This window comes from Myotis yumanensis, unplaced genomic scaffold (genome assembly GCF_028538775.1).
Source record: "Myotis yumanensis isolate MYYU_CA2020_CCGP unplaced genomic scaffold, mMyoYum1.0.hap1 SCAF_12, whole genome shotgun sequence".
NCBI classification, from domain to species: domain Eukaryota; kingdom Metazoa; phylum Chordata; class Mammalia; order Chiroptera; family Vespertilionidae; genus Myotis; species Myotis yumanensis.
This window is the reverse complement of record NW_027223763.1, coordinates 18,117,265-18,135,884: the sequence shown is the minus strand read 5'-3', so window position 1 is coordinate 18,135,884 and position 18,620 is coordinate 18,117,265. Positions and strand designations below refer to the sequence as shown.

The following is an 18,620-nucleotide window of genomic DNA, read 5'->3' as shown; positions in this document are numbered from 1 at the left end:
ATGTATCTATCCTACCTTGTCATCTAGATTGTGGGTCCTTACAAGACACATCTTTTTGCTTCTAGTCATCACCCCTAGTCACTCCACCCTCTCCCTCGGTCCTAAGCAACCACAAGTATATTTTCTGGCTCTATCGATTTGTCTACTCTGGACATTTCATAGAAATGGAATTGTATAATATGTTGTCCTTGTGACTGGCTTTTTTTCCCACTTAGCTTATTGTTTCCAAGGTCTGTCTATGCTGTAACATGTATCATACCTCATTTATTTTTATTGTTAAATGGTATTGAATAAATTACATTTTGTTTACCTGTTAATTTGCTGGCAGATACTTGGGTTGCTTCCACCTTTTGGTTATTGTGTGTAATGCTATTATTAAAATGAGTGTACAAAAATCTATTTGAGTCCCTGCTTTCAATTTTCTTAGGTGTGAAATTGCTGGGTCATAGAATAATTACATGTTTAATGTTTTGAGGAACCACCATACTGTTTTTCAGTGGTTGTACCATTTTATATTCCAACCAACAATATACAAATATTCTAATTTCTCCATGTCCTTACCAACATTTGTTGTTTATTTCTTTTTGAGTACAGCCATTCTATAGAGTGTGAAGTGGTATCTTATTGTGGTTTGATTTGCATTTCCTTAATAGCTAATGATGATGAGCATCTTTTCATGCTATTGTCCATTTGTACACATTCTTTGGGAAAATGTCTATTAAGATCCTTTGCCCATTTTTAAAAATTTGTGTTATATATCTTGTATTATGGAGTTTTTCTAATCTAGTCATATGCAGATGTGAATTCCCTATAAATCAGATGAAGCTTAAACTTCAGAATCTCTTATTCTCATGAGCCCCTTCTAAGATCCTCAGTGGACTCTAGGAATGTGTTCAGATAAAGATATTTTTTATAAAATGTGGAGAAAATTATTTTTAAACAATTGTTAACATTGCCATCTCTTTCCACTCTGACTTCCCTTCAGTCATACTTCCGTTCTAGTTGACTGGTGTTGAAGTGGCCACAGACATTTTATATTCATAATTTGATATATTCTTCCTTAAAGAGGGCACCCACATTATATACCTTTGAGCTTTATAAAACCTGGACATGTCCCTATTCTCTTAAGAGCCTTCTTTTTTTGATTCTCAAATACCTAGTTTGGAAGTAGAAACAAAATTCTCTACATAAAATTTTCCTTCCTTTTGGCAAATTTCTGCTTTGCAAAAATATAATTCTTATTTGGGTATGTGATGGTCTCTGACTGCTTACAGAGGTTAGTATACAGCTCTCACATTATTTCTCCTCTCCTGTTAGCTCCTGTCATCACCACTCCTCTTGAAACAGTGGATGCCTTAGTTGAAGAAGTGGCTACTTTCATGTGTGCAGTGGAATCTTATCCCCAGCCTGAAATTTCCTGGACTAGGAATAAAATTCTCATCAAGTAAGTATTCTGCCTTTTCTGGCAAGAATGCCAATACTGCCTTGCAATATATCCTGACATGAATGCAACCACAGTTCTTGGCAGTATTAACGTTCACCTTCTATGATATGTAAAATGCAAATGTCCTCATTTTATAAATGTAAGATCTGAACTTCAGTGAGGTTAAGGGAATTGCTCAAAGCAAAATAGTGATTTAATTGACATGGGGAAGTTGGGACTATTTTCTTCCTTGTATCCCAAAGAACTAGAACTATGCCTGGCACATGCTGAGCAGTCACCAAATATCCGCTTAATGAATGCATACATACTCAGTTAATTTACTTATGTAAATATTTAACCCTTTCTGCTAGTTACTTTTGTGTATTTGTGTGTGTGTGTGTGAGTGTGTGTGTGTGTGTGTGTGCATGTGTGTGTGTGTTTTCATTATCCAGCTGCTATTTCCCAGTAATTGTGGGAATATGACTCCACATCTTTTTTAAAAATATATTTTATTGATTTTTCCACAGAGAGGAGGGGAGAGGGATAGAGAGTTAGAAACATCGATGAGAGAGAGACATCGATCAGCTGCCTCCTGCACGCCCCCCACTGGAGATGTGCCCGCAACCAAGGTACGTGCCCTTGACCGGAATCGAACACGGGACCCTTCAGTCCACAGGCCAACGCTCTATCCACTGAGCCAAACCGGTCAGGGCATGACTCTATATCTTGGTAATAATATACTTTCCTGAATAAAGTAAATTTTACCTTTCATCTTATCAGTAGACATCCCCATTTTTGAAGGACTCAATAGTGCTTTGATTATTGGAGCCCAGCAAAGATTAGAATATAATGATAGCTTTATATTACTAAATAAGATTATTTTATTATTCAGAAGACACTCAAGTTTCCTCTGACCTTCAATCTACTTTCTCATTGACAAGTTATCTTTCTGATCAGTTCACCATAGCCCAAAAATCACAGGTGAGGCTCTAACCTGGCATTTTCCTCTGTGACCTGCAGGCTCTTCGACACCCGGTACAGCATTCGGGAGAACGGGCAGCTCCTCACCATCCTGAGTGTGGAAGATAGTGATGATGGCATTTACTGCTGCATCGCTGACAATGGCGTGGGAGGAGCTGCGGAGAGCTGCGGGGCTCTGCAAGTGAAGATGAGTGAGTGAGAAAGATAATCATCTATGGATTTAATTTTTAAAAATCTTTAATGTTGAAAGTATTACAGATGTCCCCTTTTTCTCCCATTGACCCCTCATAGCCTGCCCACACCCTCTGTCCCAGGCCTTCAGCATCCTATTGTCTGTGTCCATGGGTTATGCATATATGCATACAAGTTCTTTGGTTTCATCTACTGATTTTAACATTTGGAACGGGTGGTAAATAGAGCTTCCCATACCTAGAGGTTCAGAAGTTAGACAAGTTCAAGTTCAAAACACAACCTTGAGACAATTAATTCCACACCTCTTATTCCTGCCATCAAACACCACCCTAAAGCCAAGTCTCTTAGTCCCTGTACTCTCCATTTTCTTGCCTTGTTAATTTTGAATGTTTGTTTCCCTTTAGAGCCGAAAATAACTCGTCCTCCCATAAATGTAAAAATAATAGAAGGATTAAAGGCAGTTCTACCATGTACTACAATGGGCAATCCCAAACCATCGGTGTCATGGATTAAAGGAGATAGTGCTCTCAGGGTAAGTGATTATTATGTTAAAGCATGTATATAAACATATTTTCAAACACAACAATCCATAGCAAACTCAATTACAAACTTACAAACTTTGATTATAAGATTTTTTTTCCACATACAACATTTTAACCAAACTTAAACATATCTGTTCCTTTATATGCAAATTTTAAGGCAATCCAGCTTGGGCTGGCTAGGGAAAAATGAGATGGGTACCTATAGTGTCAGGGAGGAAAAAGGAGGCAAAGCAGAAGCAAAGCTAGAGGCTTTTTTGTTGGTTGGTCGAACATTTATTTTTCAACACTGGATCACAGAGACTTACAAAATAAAAAAGATGGAACTAAAATCCAAGCTTTAGACCTGACGAACAGTTTCTGGGAGGAGAGAGAGAAACGAGGTTTGGAAGAAAAGGAATGAGAACCCTCTGGAGTGGAGTTAGAGCATGAAGACTCAAGTCTGGTGAACAAGCAAACATCTTTTTTTTTTTCTTTTTTTTTTTTTTTCTTTTTCTCCCCCCCCCCCTCCCCCCCCGCCCTTGACAATACCCCGGCTTCCCCTACCCCCCAGCAAGCAAACATCTTGACAAATACCCCAAGCACAAAGAGTAGTCAAAAGTTATTAGTCAAAAGTTATTATTCGCATGCTTACTTGGTACTGCTTTTGTATCAATTTTATACCAACATAATAGAATATCCCATAGGGGATTCATATATATGTCAAATAATTCAATATCAAATTAATTAGCTTTTTTAGAATTTAAAATAAAACACAAAATGTTAAATATTTTGTGGTAATCTATATATGCTCCTCTGGCTTTCCTTTTGCTATAAATACTGGTGCATTTCCAACAATAAAAGCAAGGTGTGGCTCTATATGTTACTGAATTTAGAGTCCTAGAAGAGAAGATAAAGTAATATTTTAACTTCAAAAACCAATTTTTGCATTATTTGTAGAACTTACCATTTTTTTTCAAAGGACCTATATTCCCTTATGGGTACTACATAGAGTGTTCAGTAAATAAGGTAGTAAAAAGCAATGCTTTTAATCAAAAAGACTTGGGTATGGTTTTTAGGAAATCAAATAAGCCTTGGTATAACTGTATGATGAAAGAAAATAAAAATAAACTAATTGTATGGGATGATTGTAAGATTAATTTAGGTAATCTTATACTATCTCATTTACTATCAAATATTGTAAGTGCCAAATACAAATGTTCAAAATGATATTCTTGATGATAACAGTGATGAAAATAACTTGATGAAATGTGGCAAATGTGTCCTTGACAGAGCCATGGCCTTTTAAAATTCATGTCCCTATCCCTGGCAGGAAAATTCCCGCATTGCAGTTCTTGAATCTGGGAGTTTAAGGATTCATAATGTGCAAAAGGAAGATGCAGGACATTATCGATGTGTGGCAAAAAACAGCCTCGGGACGGCATATTCCAAATTGGTGAAGCTGGAAGTTGAGGGTAAGGAGCTGCATTCCTTCCCCTGAGTGTTATCAAGAGGCCTCAAGTTCTGCTGTGAAGGCTCTATTGTATGTAGCTGGCAAAAGTAGAGGTGTACGTAGTTCAGTTCCCTCAACTGTTCCAGATATTAGACTCTAAGATCATGACTCTGAAAGGAATAACTAAAAAAAGAAAGAAAATTTCATTGGAATAATAGGTCATATTCCATCTATTGCCTACAATCACAGGTAATTTTGACCAAAACAAATTAAATTCACTATGATACTAAAACTAAAGGACACTGCTTTAGAATGTCTGACTGGCATGGACAAGTCTTCCTAGTTAATAAATTTGAAGACATTTGATCTTTTGCAGTATGTAGACATGACTTTGAAAATGTTACCAAAAGAAAATAATGTTTTTTTTCAAACTGTATTGTTACAAACCATTGAAAAAAATACTCAGAATGTTTAAGCAAAAACAGTCCTACTTCTAGGAGATACACTGTTAAAGTATTTTTCCATATTTAAAATGTTCTATAATCAACTAATTCAACAACTCTCTGTGAAAGTTCTGCACTGAGAAATCAGAATTCACATAGGGCTAGATGTTTTACCCATTTGGTCGTTGGATCCTCCTTGACCTAAAATTACAGCACATATTGCTTAAAAATAGAAGCCACCAGCACATCTGTGCTAGGTGAGTGACATGAATACAAAATCCTTCCCAGCTCTTCCTGTTACAAGCTATTGAATTGACCTCTCTGTTTCCCAGTTCTCTCATTTGTACAGTGGAGTTTGTTATATTCAGTGAGGCGTTGATAGTATTTATCATGTGTGGCCTTTTGTAAACAGTAAATATTGACTAAGAATCATCACCTATTTTTCTGCTTTTTTCTTATCTGATTGATAGAGTAATTGAACTATCAAATACTTGGTACAATTATATACCAGTTCAATTAGGGATGACGTTTAGGATTCCCCACAGCTTACTTTGATTTCATCCTACCCTTAAGCCAAAATTTAATCATTCCTACATCTCCTCCTTCTCAATCATATAGTTTGCTATTATTAGCTCCTTTAAGTTTTTATTTCCCAGCTAAATCTTCCTCTCACAGCTCTAGTGATCTCACTTCCCACATTTACTTCTACTTGAGATAACATATTTATTATGCTATTGCATCAACTGCTCATAAAATTTTTATGAATTCCTCATGAAAATAAATGCAGTTGTTGAGAATAGTGACTGTCAGATGTAAAAAAGAATGTATTTTCAGCCTAGTTGCTACAATTTAATATATTCTAAATCATCAATGCTAATAAAGCTCAGTATGCAACAATCAGTTGATGTTAATTATACAATGAAAAATAAGCATACAAACACATTAAGTTGCACACTTTGACACATTGAATATCTGCCTGGATTCAGTGTTTGCTTGAACTATATGTGTAATGATGCAGATTAATGTTATCCATTTGTATACACTATCATAAAGATTTTCCTCACCAATATATGAGCTTCTACATTATAATATACTAGAGGCCCAGTGCACGAATTCATGCACAGGTGGGGTCCGGCCAGCCTTCCCTGATAGGGGCCCATCAGGGCCAGGCCAGCTTAGGGGAGGGGCCTCAGGAGGTTGGCCGGAGGGTCCCACCCCCTATTGGGCCAGTTGGCTGGCTGCAGTGTGTGTCATAGCGACCATTCTGGTCATTCTGGTCGCTTGGCTTTTATATATATACATGATACTATTTTTTAGGTCACTGTCTTCATAGATATTGAAATGATTTACTTTGACTTTGGCTAGAGAAAATTATTAAAAATCTCAGTTATTGGAGTTCAATTACACCATTTAGTCCTACCTTGCCATTTAATTTTGTATCATGCTTATCAGTAAAACTAAATACTCTATTCTTTCTTCCTAACATTTAAATGGTCAAGCTCATTTCTTTAACAGTCAATATATGCTGGAGGTTTTCTTAAACTTGCTAGTATTGAGAGTTGATCACATTATTTAAAGTTACTCTAACAGTAGGCAAAATGATCATTTTATCACACGTCTAATTTCTACTCCATCCTAGTCCCTATCCAAATAGCCGATATACATGAAAATTTGTGACATGCTTAGCAAAGTTGCTGGTACATAAGAAGCATTTATTAATGGCATTGACTATAATTAGAACATAAAAATTACAGCAAATCAGTTTTGGTTCTTGAAGATCTGAAAAGTTGGCTTCCACTTAAAGAAATAGTTGAGGCATTTCCACAAGATATAATGTAATATGACCTATTTAAAGGAAGGGCCAATTCAGCCAACTACTCAGAACAGGTGAAAATGCAACTGAGAAGAATCTCAAAAGTGCCTGCAAATACTTCCTAGGTTGGCAATGGTGAGGGCCGAAGATGAATCTGGGCCATGGTCAGTCAGGGCAGATAAGCATGTGCTACATGTTGTGTCATTAACTCTGAAAATTAGTTCGAGCAAATTAGAAGGAGAACTCCACAGTGCCATTGGATTCTGAGCTACACTTATTCCAAGTGAGTAGGAAAAGATAGGGCTTTGTTCACCATTGCTAGCTTCTAATGAGGATATCCAGGCCAGGCCATGGATTTGGTATAGTGTGTTCACTAGTTCCTAGGTGCCGTAACAAAAAAAGTAACACCCTTCAACATAGAAGCAAAGCTCCCTTTCTGGATTGCCATCCTCAGTCGGTGTGTCTCTGGAATGGCAAGACCAAGATATTCTACCCTCCCGTCTTATCTTACAAGGTTCAGACCATGACATGCAAAATTACTGATGGAACTCTACCTCAAGCATGGTCAAACATGGATGTTTTTCTAAAAGGAGGGGCAATGGGATGTCTAGCACTTAAAAATACTAAATGCCTTATGTGGATCATTTTATTTAATCCACACTAATGGTCTGTGACAAAGGTTTATCATTGTGCTATTTTAGGAAACTGAGGAACAGAGAGGATAACGAACTCAAGGCTGCACAGATAGAAGTGTCTAAGAAACTAAGTAATGCTGAATGCTGTCTGTTCCATTAAAGAACATCATAATCATGTGTGAGACTGTCCAGAATAGTGTCAGAAGGGGGATTACGGAAGAAGCTAGAATTCTGTAAATAATGGAGACTAGAGATTCTTTAAAAAGAGAGCCAATGGGTATAGATAAAGTTTTCAATAAATTTAGCAGCAAAAAGGGCAGAGTCAAAAAATGAGCAGTAGCTGGAGGCATATAGTGTTGGTTTGCAAAATTTCCTTTTAAAAGATAAAAAATGTTAAACTATTAATGAGAAGGAGTCTAGAGAGAAGGAAATTTTGAACATACGAGAGAGAGGGAAGATTCAAAGGAATATTGGTGGTGCTTGAGAAGGCAAAAGGTATGTATTCAGGGGACAAGTGATGTGATGAACTTTATACAGAGGGTGACCACATGTCCCAGTTTCCCAGGACGTTCTTGCTTACACCTGTTGTCCTGGAATAATTATTAATAGAGTCTCTTTATTACTTTCAAAAGTATCCAGGCTTCAACGATAAATTATATGATCACTGTGCTTAGACAGGAAGAGAAAGTTCCTTCCTTGTAAGAGGAAGAAAGGAAAAAGCGGTGTATTCCAGCATAAATGAGTTAATGTGTTTGGTGGATAGAATTTGAGAACGCTCTGTTCTGATGGTCTCTATTTCCTGTAGGAAGTAGAAAGTAAGTTTATCTTCTGAAAATACTTCTATAAAGGGGGGCAGAGAGATGAGGAGAGTAGAAGGGTTTAAAATAGCTGTGGAGAATGGGAGAGATGACTCACAAGGGAAACCGGGATTCCTGGGTGACATTAAGTGGAGAACAGGACGTGAATATAGAGTGGGGGTTTTATTGTTGGTTGGGGGTGTTTTTGCCTAGTTGCAGGTTATTTCCTCAGCTTTGCTCAGCATTACAGGTATAAGTTCAGAAAAAGTAGAAAGCCACATCCAGGGCAAGAATCAAGCATTGGAGTTTTGCCGGGAAGGAAAGAAAATAGGGCAAAGGATTTGAGAATATTACAAGAGAATAATCAAAGCAATGAATCATGTAGTCTTTACGTACCAAATAACACAAACTTCGGATTAAACACTTCCAGCTCCAGCAATTTGACAGACAGGATAATATGAAAATCTTATGACTATAAACACCCAGAAATTCTGAGTTGGTTGTACAACTCACAAGAATAAAATGTAAATCTTCAAAGGTCAGGAATGAGTAGAAATTTTTAAAACAGAGCCATAAGCTCATGAGCTGGTTCTGCATTGTCCCGGAGGTAATGAGAGATGACGTGCCCATCTCTACAACCTGCATTCAGACAAATCCTGTTTTGGGTACAAAAACTGGTGAAGTGTAGAGTACGTGTAATCCAAATTAAAATAGATGGATGTTGGAATGTCTTGGGTTCCTGTGGATTGCATTTTCTATTACAACCTTGCTTACCCCTGGAGCTTTAAGCCATTAAGACAAAAAAATTGGGCAAAGTTGAAGCTGGAACCAAGGGAGGGTTCTCAGTCAGCAATACTAGTGGGAAGAGGTGGCTTAAGATCAATACAAAGCTGAGAGCCCCAGAAGCAGAACAAGAACAAGAACAGAGCCCTTTTAGGCAGAGGGTTATTATAGGCTTTCCTGCCGCTTAAACAACTTCTCAAAGCAGAACCCTGTGTCAACACTTGGGGGAGGCATTAATGGGGAGTGAGGATGGAAAGACAGCCATTTGGCAAATTTAAGTGGCCTCAGAGTATGAGTGCCCATCACTTATCTGGGCACTTGAGTCTGTCCGTCTACTGCTGTGAAAGGCTTCACCACATACTCTTAGGGCTGACCAGTTCTACTGAAGGCATTTTTTTAAAAGAATTTTTGCAAACATATGCAATGCATAAGACAATAAGTAGAGTTCCAAAAGACTAAAATAAATTACATATATATATATCACACACACACACGTGAAAATGTCCATATATATAACTATAAGAGATCAGGACTAATTTCAGAAATATTAGACTTCGGCTGTCTTCTTTCCTAGAGATGGGATTTCCTTATTGCATCTAGAGAAGTGGAAGCAATCATGTAATGTTTACACATTTGATTTGCTTTTTTCTTTGTTTATGCTGCAGCTCTTAATATGACAAATGCCACAGAGAGAGGTATTTAAAACCCCAGTGTGTGCTGTGCTCTCGGTGATTGCAATTTTAATAAAATTTGCAGTGGTCCTGTTCCCGGCATCGATTCTACTTTTTGATGCCACTAACAGGTTTGATTTGTTGTCATGAGTACCTTGTGTATTTAAAATCCAAACAAACAAAGAAAAAAAGAAGCACAAATCTTTGATATCCCTGGGGGTTATCAAGGGGAAAATTAAATCTGCATGATTAATAGGGTGCATGCTCTAAAAGAAGAGTTTGACCCATGCATTCTGATTTTAGGAGGTATTATGTTGCATTCTCATCTAAGTAGTTCTCTGGTGCTTTTAAGAAACAGTGGTAAAGTGGTCCTTTGGTTGAAGAGTTGTTAGTAAAGGCCTCTAAGGAAAAAAAAGTTATATCATTATTTTAGGAGTGAAAAGACAATAGTTCAAATTAAGGACAAGTTAGGCCCTCTTTAATGCAGGTTTAAAGAAAAATGTGTTTCAAAAATTTGTCTTAAATTGTTTAATATAATTGAAATGTTTAATATAATGTTCGCATTATATTATTTGAAATGAGAAACTATCTGAAATATGCATATTCTAATTAGGCAAGCTTTTTATTTCCACTTTTTAGGTATTAAAATAAGATGCACAAGTGTAAACATTCACCAAAGAGAAAGTGTTCTTTGTCTTTTTATGCATTAACTCATCCAACAAAGATTCATGGAGTGATTTTGCAGGAAGTGTGCAAGACAAAGAAGGCAAGGCCTTCGCCAGGCTTCATTTCAAAATGTAACTATTTCAATCATGCAAAGATATCCCAGAAAGCTATTAGAACTCTATGGCAAAATGGAATCTGAGTAATATTGCATTCAGTTATTTACTTCAGAAATGACTTTCAAATTTTAATTAGTATATTCATTTCCATGAATACACTTTTTCCTGAATATATAAGGCATAATTTTTGGAGGAAGTATAATGTACTGGATAACATGGACTCTAAACTTTTGAGAACATTACCTGGGTTCCAGAGTCTAGAGTAAACTGTTTAAGTTCAAATCCTGGCTCCACTACTTACAACCTGTGTAACTTCAGGTAGTTTACTCAGTCTCTGTGCCTCAGTTTCCCCACATGTAAAAATGAGGTTAATAATACTCTAACTCAAAGTTATGGAAGGATAAACTTATATAATATATTTAAAGCTCTCATAAGAATTCTTGGCAGAGAATTACGATTCAAATAAGAGTTATTCTCAATGTTAGTTCTATGGCTAATATAACTTCTGTGCAACAAAAGGAATATTTAAACACTTGTGAAGACAATTACAGTTCTTTAGTCTGTGTGTCATCTTTATCTTTGAGACAGAAGTATTATAAAGTTCAATGGCAAAGATAAAAATTTCATTTAAAGTAGAGTTAAGCCCAGCTGGAGGGGCTCAGTGGTTGAGCACTGACCTATGAGCCAGGAGGTCATGGTTTGATTCCCAGTCAGGTCACATAACTGGGTTGCGAGCTCCATCCCCAGTGGGGAATGTGGAGGAGGCAGCCAATCAATGATTCTCTTTCATCATTGATGTTTTTCTCTCTCTCCCTCTCTCTTCCTCTCTGAAATCAATAAAAATGTACTAAAAAACATAAAGTAGAGTTGGTTTTTATTAACCTTGGTCCTGTCAGAAGAATAGCAGACTTCAAATCTGGAATGGGCCCTAGACGTCACATAACTCAATCCTTTACTTTGCAGATAGGAGACTAAAGACCAGAAATATCATTACTTTGCTCAAGTTACAAGGGGCTTGGATATCCTGATTCCAATGCCAAGATATCTTCCATTAACCCATCCCCATCTTTCCTTTCTCTCTGTTTATGCTGTGTAGATCAGTATTCTGGAGCGTTCGCATGCTTTTGCATCGGATAAACCTGGGTGTTAATCCTGTTTCTGCCACTTACTAGTTATGCGAGTTGGATAATTTACTTAACCTCTGCAAGTCTATTTCCTCATTTGTAAAACGGAGGCATATCACTTAGAGCATAGAGTTCTTAAACTATCCAGTGCCTACCTGGTAGCTCTTTGATACACATTGGCTGTTGTCAGTATTGTCGTCTGTTGTGTACATTGTTTAAGAGCTGGAGGACTTCTACCCAGAGAATTTTGCTGGTTAGGCTTCTCAAATTTCATAAATAGAATGTCAACATTACCGACTGCATCTCTTGCTTCCAAAGAACATAAATCTACCCTCAAGCAGCAATGCTTTGTACCTGCATACTCGGTACTTGTTAGAGATTATAACTTTGCCTTGGCCCCACTGTGACAAGTGATCTAAGAAGCTGTGTGAAGATGTGCCTTTTGCTGGAAAACTGCAAAGGGGCTGTTTAGAACTAACTTGTCCAACAAACAAATAGTATAACAAAAAAGTGAAGGTGACCTTAGTGCACATCCTGAATTACATCATGTTACTCACCACATAAATAGCTATTTGGCAAAAATCTTGAAAATATTGATCATTCCATCACTCATTGCTCTGAAGTAAATCTCTAGTGAGAATTTGCTTTTAAAAATTTAGTGCCTTGGGGCAGGGGGGAGTGGGGAAATGGTCTCTTTGAGAAACTGGCATTTTACTTTACTTCCTGTAATGAGAACTGTTTATTTTCTTTTGCATCATTTTTTGCCTTAGCTGGCATGTATCTCAGAATCCAATTTGAAGCTTAGTCATAGTATGTTACAGTAAACCAACCAGAAGTCTCCTTTTCCCTGATGCTCATGTGTTAATTTCTTTTTGATATACTCACTTCAAAACTTCTATGGAAAGAGGTGGAATTAACAAAGTTGATGGATTAATGGAACTTTTCCCTTCAAGGTAGTAGTTCTGAAACATCAGTGCAGATCTTCTTAGAAGGCATAGCTCCAGGATGCATTCCCCAGAGCTTCGGATCTGATAGGTCTATGTTAAATCCTTTTAACAATGTCCTAATATCCTTATGCATGTAGCCTATGAACCACATTTTGAGAAACACTAATTTAAGGATTTCTACTTGGAATGTCTTTATTCAGTTGGAGCTTAAAAATTTAAGGAGAAAATTAGATATCCATAATTAGTAAGATAAATGTTAGGATAGCTTCAAATTTATTCATTTGTTGAGTACCTACTATATTCCATGTAATGAGTTAATTCCTAAGGATATAGAGATAAATAATGGGTTATTTAGTAAGGAAGATAGACATGCAAGAAAGTAATTACAATAATTAAAGTTTAATATATTTGCAATGATATAAGTTTGTATAGGATACACACACAGAACAAGGGAGATAGTGAGAGGTCAGGGGAAGCTTCAGAGATGTGAGGTGCAACAGGGCTTTGATTGATGAATCGCAACCAGCTCACGGTACAGATCCTATCACAATGAGGAGGGAAAATGCAGGTTTATCATGCAAGCACAGGCTAACACTGACTCATAACCAGGGAGTAAAAGGACTACAGAGTTTGGGAGAGGATCTATTAGTGGTGTTATAAAAACCAGAGTGAGTTGCAATTTGACTCACAGACTGACACTGAGATTATACTCTACTAGAGGCCCGATGTACGAAAATTTGTGCAAGAGTAACCCTTCCTTCCCCTGCCTGCCTGCACTGGCTTCCCTCTAGCACCTGGGACCCAGGCTGCTTCCCTCCTCCAGCTGCTCGCAGGCACCTGGGATCCACACTGGCTTCCCTCTGGCCCCGGTTTCGTCAGGTCCAGAAGATGTCGGGTCTAATTAGCATATTATCCTTTTATTATTATAGATGGTATCCTCTTTTAGATATAGTTTTTAAATGGGTATATAACTACTATCTCGTCAGCATGGGAGCCTTCAGTTTAGGCATCTAGAATCCCATCTCAAAGGTCGCAGAAATGTTCCCAATTCAAGACACTTTGATAACCAGGATGCTATGGTGTCACTTAAGATTAAGGTTATGGCTCCTGCTTCTTCCCCCAGCTGAAATTTCTGGTTAGCTATAGTAATAGTAATAATAATTATATATATATATATATATATATATATATATATATATATATATATATATATATATATAAAATAAATTTTGGTTTTTAATAAATGTTAGCTTCTTTGACTGCTGTCACAGCTCAAGTATCTTCCATTTCATGAGAGCAAGAACAAAATGTTATTTGAAAATAAACTATGGCCCTGGCCGGTTTGGCTCAGTGGATAGAGCGTCAGCCTGGGGACTGAAGGGTCCCGGGTTCGATTCCAGTCAGGGGCATGTACCTTCGTTGCAGGCACATCCCCAGTGGGGGGTATGCGGGAGGCAACTGATCGATGTTTCTCTCTCATCGATGTTTCTAACTCTCTATCCCTCTCCCTTCCTCTCTGTAAAAAATCAAAAAAATAAAATAAAATAAACTATGATTTTTTTGTTTGTCAATCCTCACCTGAGGACACTTTGTCCATTGGTTTTTAGAAAGAGTGAAAGGGAAGGAAGGAGGGGAAGAGAGAGAGAGAGAGAGAGGAAAAAAAACCAAAAACAACATTGATGTAAGAGAGACACATCGATTGGTTGCCTCCCACAAACACCCCAGCCAGGGTCAGGGATAGAACCTGCAACCCAGGTATATGTATGGGATTCGAACCCAAGACCCATAGGTGTGCAGGAAGCTGCTCTAACCACTGAGAAACACCAGCCAGGGCAGAAAATAAACTATGACTTTGATAAATGTACCATGATTATATAAGATGTTAATATTTGAGGGAGTTGAATGAAGGATACCTAGAAACTCTCTATAGTATCTTTGCTACTCTTCTGTAAATCTAAAGTTATTTCTAAATAAAAACCTTTCAAAAGGGTACAATAAGAAAGGTTTCTGTCCTGGTAATTACACAAGTTAGCTTCTCCCATTAAAACCAGAAAAAAAAAATGATTCTTTTTAAAAAAATAAAAATAGTGAATCGGAACTGAAGTCCAACTTTTTATCGGCTTATGGTTAAACCACTAATATATTTTCAGAATTATTTTAACAAAAATACTCTTAATAGTTGGCCTATCTACGTCTGAGACTGAAGTAAAAAAAAAACCCACAAAAAAACACAAGTTAACTTCATGTGGCTCGTCTCTGAATTAGCTGGTAAACACTTGGTGCCTGTAGTCATTATTCATCACCGTATTTACAAGCTCGGAAAATGTTATTATGTCAAAGGCCACAGAGATGTTTCCAACCCAAGCCACTTTAGAGGATCGTGATGTCACAGGGACAGGCAAGCCTTCCTTTGAGAAGAGAGTCTCTGTCTGTGCGGGTGCTGTGTATGTTTTCTAAGGGTCTTGCACCAGGACTCCTTCAGAGATGGAGCCACGTGAATAAACCTCCCCAAGCATAGCTCTGCTTCAAAGGGAACAGAAATGTAAACAGCAGGGCACACCAAGATCGGCTTTGTTTGCTTTAGCATCCAAGAAGTCAGGAAAAAAAGACCAGGTATTGACTTAGGTTTATTGTTATGTATATCAGATTTTCTTTTAATCGGAAAACAAAACAAGATTCAGTTCAGAAACCATGTACCACAGAGCCTCAATGTGATCACTTTTCAACCACCAATTCAAATGACCCTTTTTGTTCTTTGTGATGCTTGTCTTCTAACAGGAATCTCCAATGTTTAAAAGAGGATGTTAGATGAGACAAATGTAGCCTTTTATGAACTGATTCAAATAATACAGTATTGATTAGCATCCATGTTTTAATAACAGGGCCTGAGCAATGGATTTCTCTTTCTACAGCACATAGATTTGGTATAGAGGGAACAAGAAAACAATGAGGAATTCTGTGGTCTCGTGCTCTGGTGGTCTTGTATTCAGTGCCTGCAGTGGTGCTTTAAGAGGCTTAGAAAAAGAGAATTACTCTGACATTGCAAAGGTATGTTATCCTAGATGCTTAAGAACAGTGGACAGGCTCACTTACGGTGAAGACTGACCTTAGCTAAGGAAGCTACAGGCCTGGGACGTGACTCCCCACCATGGCCTGCCCAGTTGGGAATTTCTGATCAGACCATCCTACCTGGTTACTCCTGGTCACTGAGCTTGTCAGGGCTGCCATGTGAACCCCCCTGAGCATGTCAGGTTTATTATAGAAGTTTTTTTGCTCACAGAAATTGTAAAGTAGTCTTTGCCCTTGCTACTAAAAAAATAAATAAGAACATGCCACTGATTTGGTTGGTGGAGGCAGGAAAAGTGCAGACAGAGAAGACTATAAATGGGACATTATGAGTTCACTTACATTTAAGAGGATTGGGTGTTAAGTGTAGAAATGAGGCCTTCTCACTATGATGCTACATACAATGCTAACAAATTTTGGCTCGGCACCTGCCGCAAATCTGTCTCAGATTCCTCGTCTGAAAAATGGGCTGAGTAACATCCATTATGTACGATCAGAAGGATATGGTCAGGGTTAAGTGAGATAATATATAATGTGAACAAATATCCATAAACTGTGAAGAACTATGCAATGTATTTGCAGCATCAAAAGTAGTTAACAATAGCATTGCTATTTCATAATTATAAACATATGTTGCAGTTAGCTTATCATTAATTTGAAGAAAGATCTAAATTGACATGAATAAACCTTCCCAGAAAGAAAAAATAGAGTTTCGTGCGGAATCTGTATCTGAAATGGTTATGTATTAAACCTTTTAGAACAATTCATTGTCTCTTTTCTATAATTTTTTAATGTAATAAATTCTCAATTCTTTACACCCAAGTTAGACATTTTTTACATTTTCTTTGTAGCTTGCTTCACCCGCAGTTTCCTAGCAGACAGTGAATTCATCCTCTGTGCTCTCTGCAGCCTCTGAGAGCTGAAACAGAGGGAATCTCTGCTGGTGACAGGCTCTGTTTTGCAGAAACCCCTAATCCTCTGTTTACCACAACATGAGTCTATTGCCATAGAAATGATAGCTGAGATCCCGGCTTCAACATCACTGACTTCACAGCAGGGCCTTGTAAGAGGAGAAGCCACGCTCACAGGAAGAAAAGCATTTTGTAAGAGCAGAGTAGGGAGTCTGTTACCTTGAAAGAGAAGGTAATTGTCAACATAAATAAAAATGCATGAGTGAGCTATGTTGTTGGTATGCTGTGGTTTACTTCCTGTGTAGTGCTGCCTGGCTAACAGCAATCATTTGAAATTTTACATCATGTAGTAGTTAGCTCTGAAAAGGTCAGCCTTTCCCTGGATTGCATTTGTTTTTTATTGAAATAAGAAACAAGCAGATTCTAATTGCTCTTGTTGCACAACTGATATTCCCTTTTCATGATGTGTTGTTTTTGTTTGTTTTGTCTTATTTCTATTAATAGAAGAAACTGAACCTGAGCAAGATAATAAAGGTATTTTTTTTTTATTTCTGTACTGCTTCTTTTAAAATGTATGTTTCCATTCAATTGTTTATTTCTGCTGACCTCATAAACAACTCTAAGTGCCTTATTTTGGAAGGAAATAACCAATGGTGTATGAGAAATATTAAGTCAGCATTTAACAGAGTGTTATTAGATGGGCTAATCTATTATATAATGTACTTAAGTGACTATTTTATTAAGAAAAGATGGAGTTAACAGAAATTTTAAACTTGGTATTCCAAACTCTGAAAATGCAGACAGAGTGAAATGAGATAAATCAGCAGGAGACTATCAGTCTCACACAGGCTGGAATGAAAAGTAACCTTTTGACTGGGGAGGGGGAAGGTGTTAAAATTTTTGAAGAAATGTAGAAGCGTCAAGGTGCCCGCTGGAGTTTTTATTGTTATTATCATAAGAAGACAAGTATTATGCAATTGCTCCAAACCAATTAAACAAATTAATTTTCAATTTTATATAGTGCAAAATAGCTGAAAATCAAGTTTGTTTAGGAAAAAAAAAACAACCTATCCTAGAACAAGTTTTCCTATGACCAACATTAGGCTGGTATTATTTGAAACGGCACCTCCGTATCATAGTAACTCAAATATGGTATTTGAGCTGTGTCCCTATTTCTAAACATCAGAATGCTTACACCTAAATTTAGATAAAATCATTTCACCTGCACCTGTGTAATTTTTTTTAGTTTAGTTTTATTTGTGTTTGCTTGCAATTTACTCCTATCAGCCACTTTTAATTTAAATCAAGTAACCTTAAAAACTTCTATAAGGGAAACTAGAAAATATTAAAGAACAAGAGGAAATAAAATCCATGAGAGCTCATTGTGTCCTCTGAAATAATTGCTCAAACAGCATTTATATGGGACCACATTCCAGTGGTCTTATTCCCTTACCAGAAAAAGTGAGGTAATTCATCTCAAGCCAAACCGCTCATTAATTTCAGACTTCATTTGGATCCCCTGCCCATTGGGCTTTCCACCGCACCACAGTGCAGTTTCAAAGTGAATAATGGCTGAATCTCCTGATTACAAGTTCAGGTTGTAACAGTGATAATCAATAATAAAACTCATGTATTTGAAAGTGCTTTGAAAAATGGAGAGACAGACAGAGAGAGCGAGAGGAAAATGATACAGTTCTATTATAAAGGACTTTAATCACTGGCTACTTAAGCCCAATTTTGAATATGAGATTCTCAACCTGCAGTCAGCACCGTAAACTTAGCCAAGAGAAATTAAAGGCCCAAACTCATGACTACATATCATGAGAGAAAATGCAGGGATAAATATTGCCCATGTCTATTTCCCATATTGCCGATGAACAATAGGAAAGGAAGTGGGCAAGAGCTCACAGTGAATTGAAGAATGATGGACAGCTCTATTGAAAGAAGACTGAATCATTTTCTTTCTTTAAAAATCCATATCAAAACAGTTGTAGACATGTTCCAAATTACTAAGTATTGTCATACCCCTTCTATTAAGCAGCTTCTATATGTAACAAAACATTTTTATATTGTCTTTCATG

The 18,620-nt window shown here is 37.2% G+C and overlaps 1 protein-coding gene across 5 annotated transcripts in view; it reads left to right on the top strand.

Moving 5' to 3' along the window:
- Positions 1–18,620, top strand: part of MUSK (muscle associated receptor tyrosine kinase) — a 64,270-nt gene that overhangs the window by 8,725 nt on the left and 36,925 nt on the right. For 3 of the 5 annotated variants that reach the window (XM_070430089.1, XM_070430087.1, XM_070430086.1), the window contains exons 2-5: positions 1,318–1,444; positions 2,444–2,595; positions 3,001–3,128; positions 4,448–4,589. In XM_070430089.1, coding sequence (XP_070286190.1) covers positions 1,318–1,444; positions 2,444–2,595; positions 3,001–3,128; positions 4,448–4,589 — 549 coding nt within the window. Of the gene's footprint in view, positions 1–1,317; positions 1,445–2,443; positions 2,596–3,000; positions 3,129–4,447; positions 4,590–17,043; positions 17,074–18,620 lie in introns of all 5 variants that reach the window. The other 2 variants (XM_070430088.1, XM_070430085.1) reach the window with 1 other exon arrangement.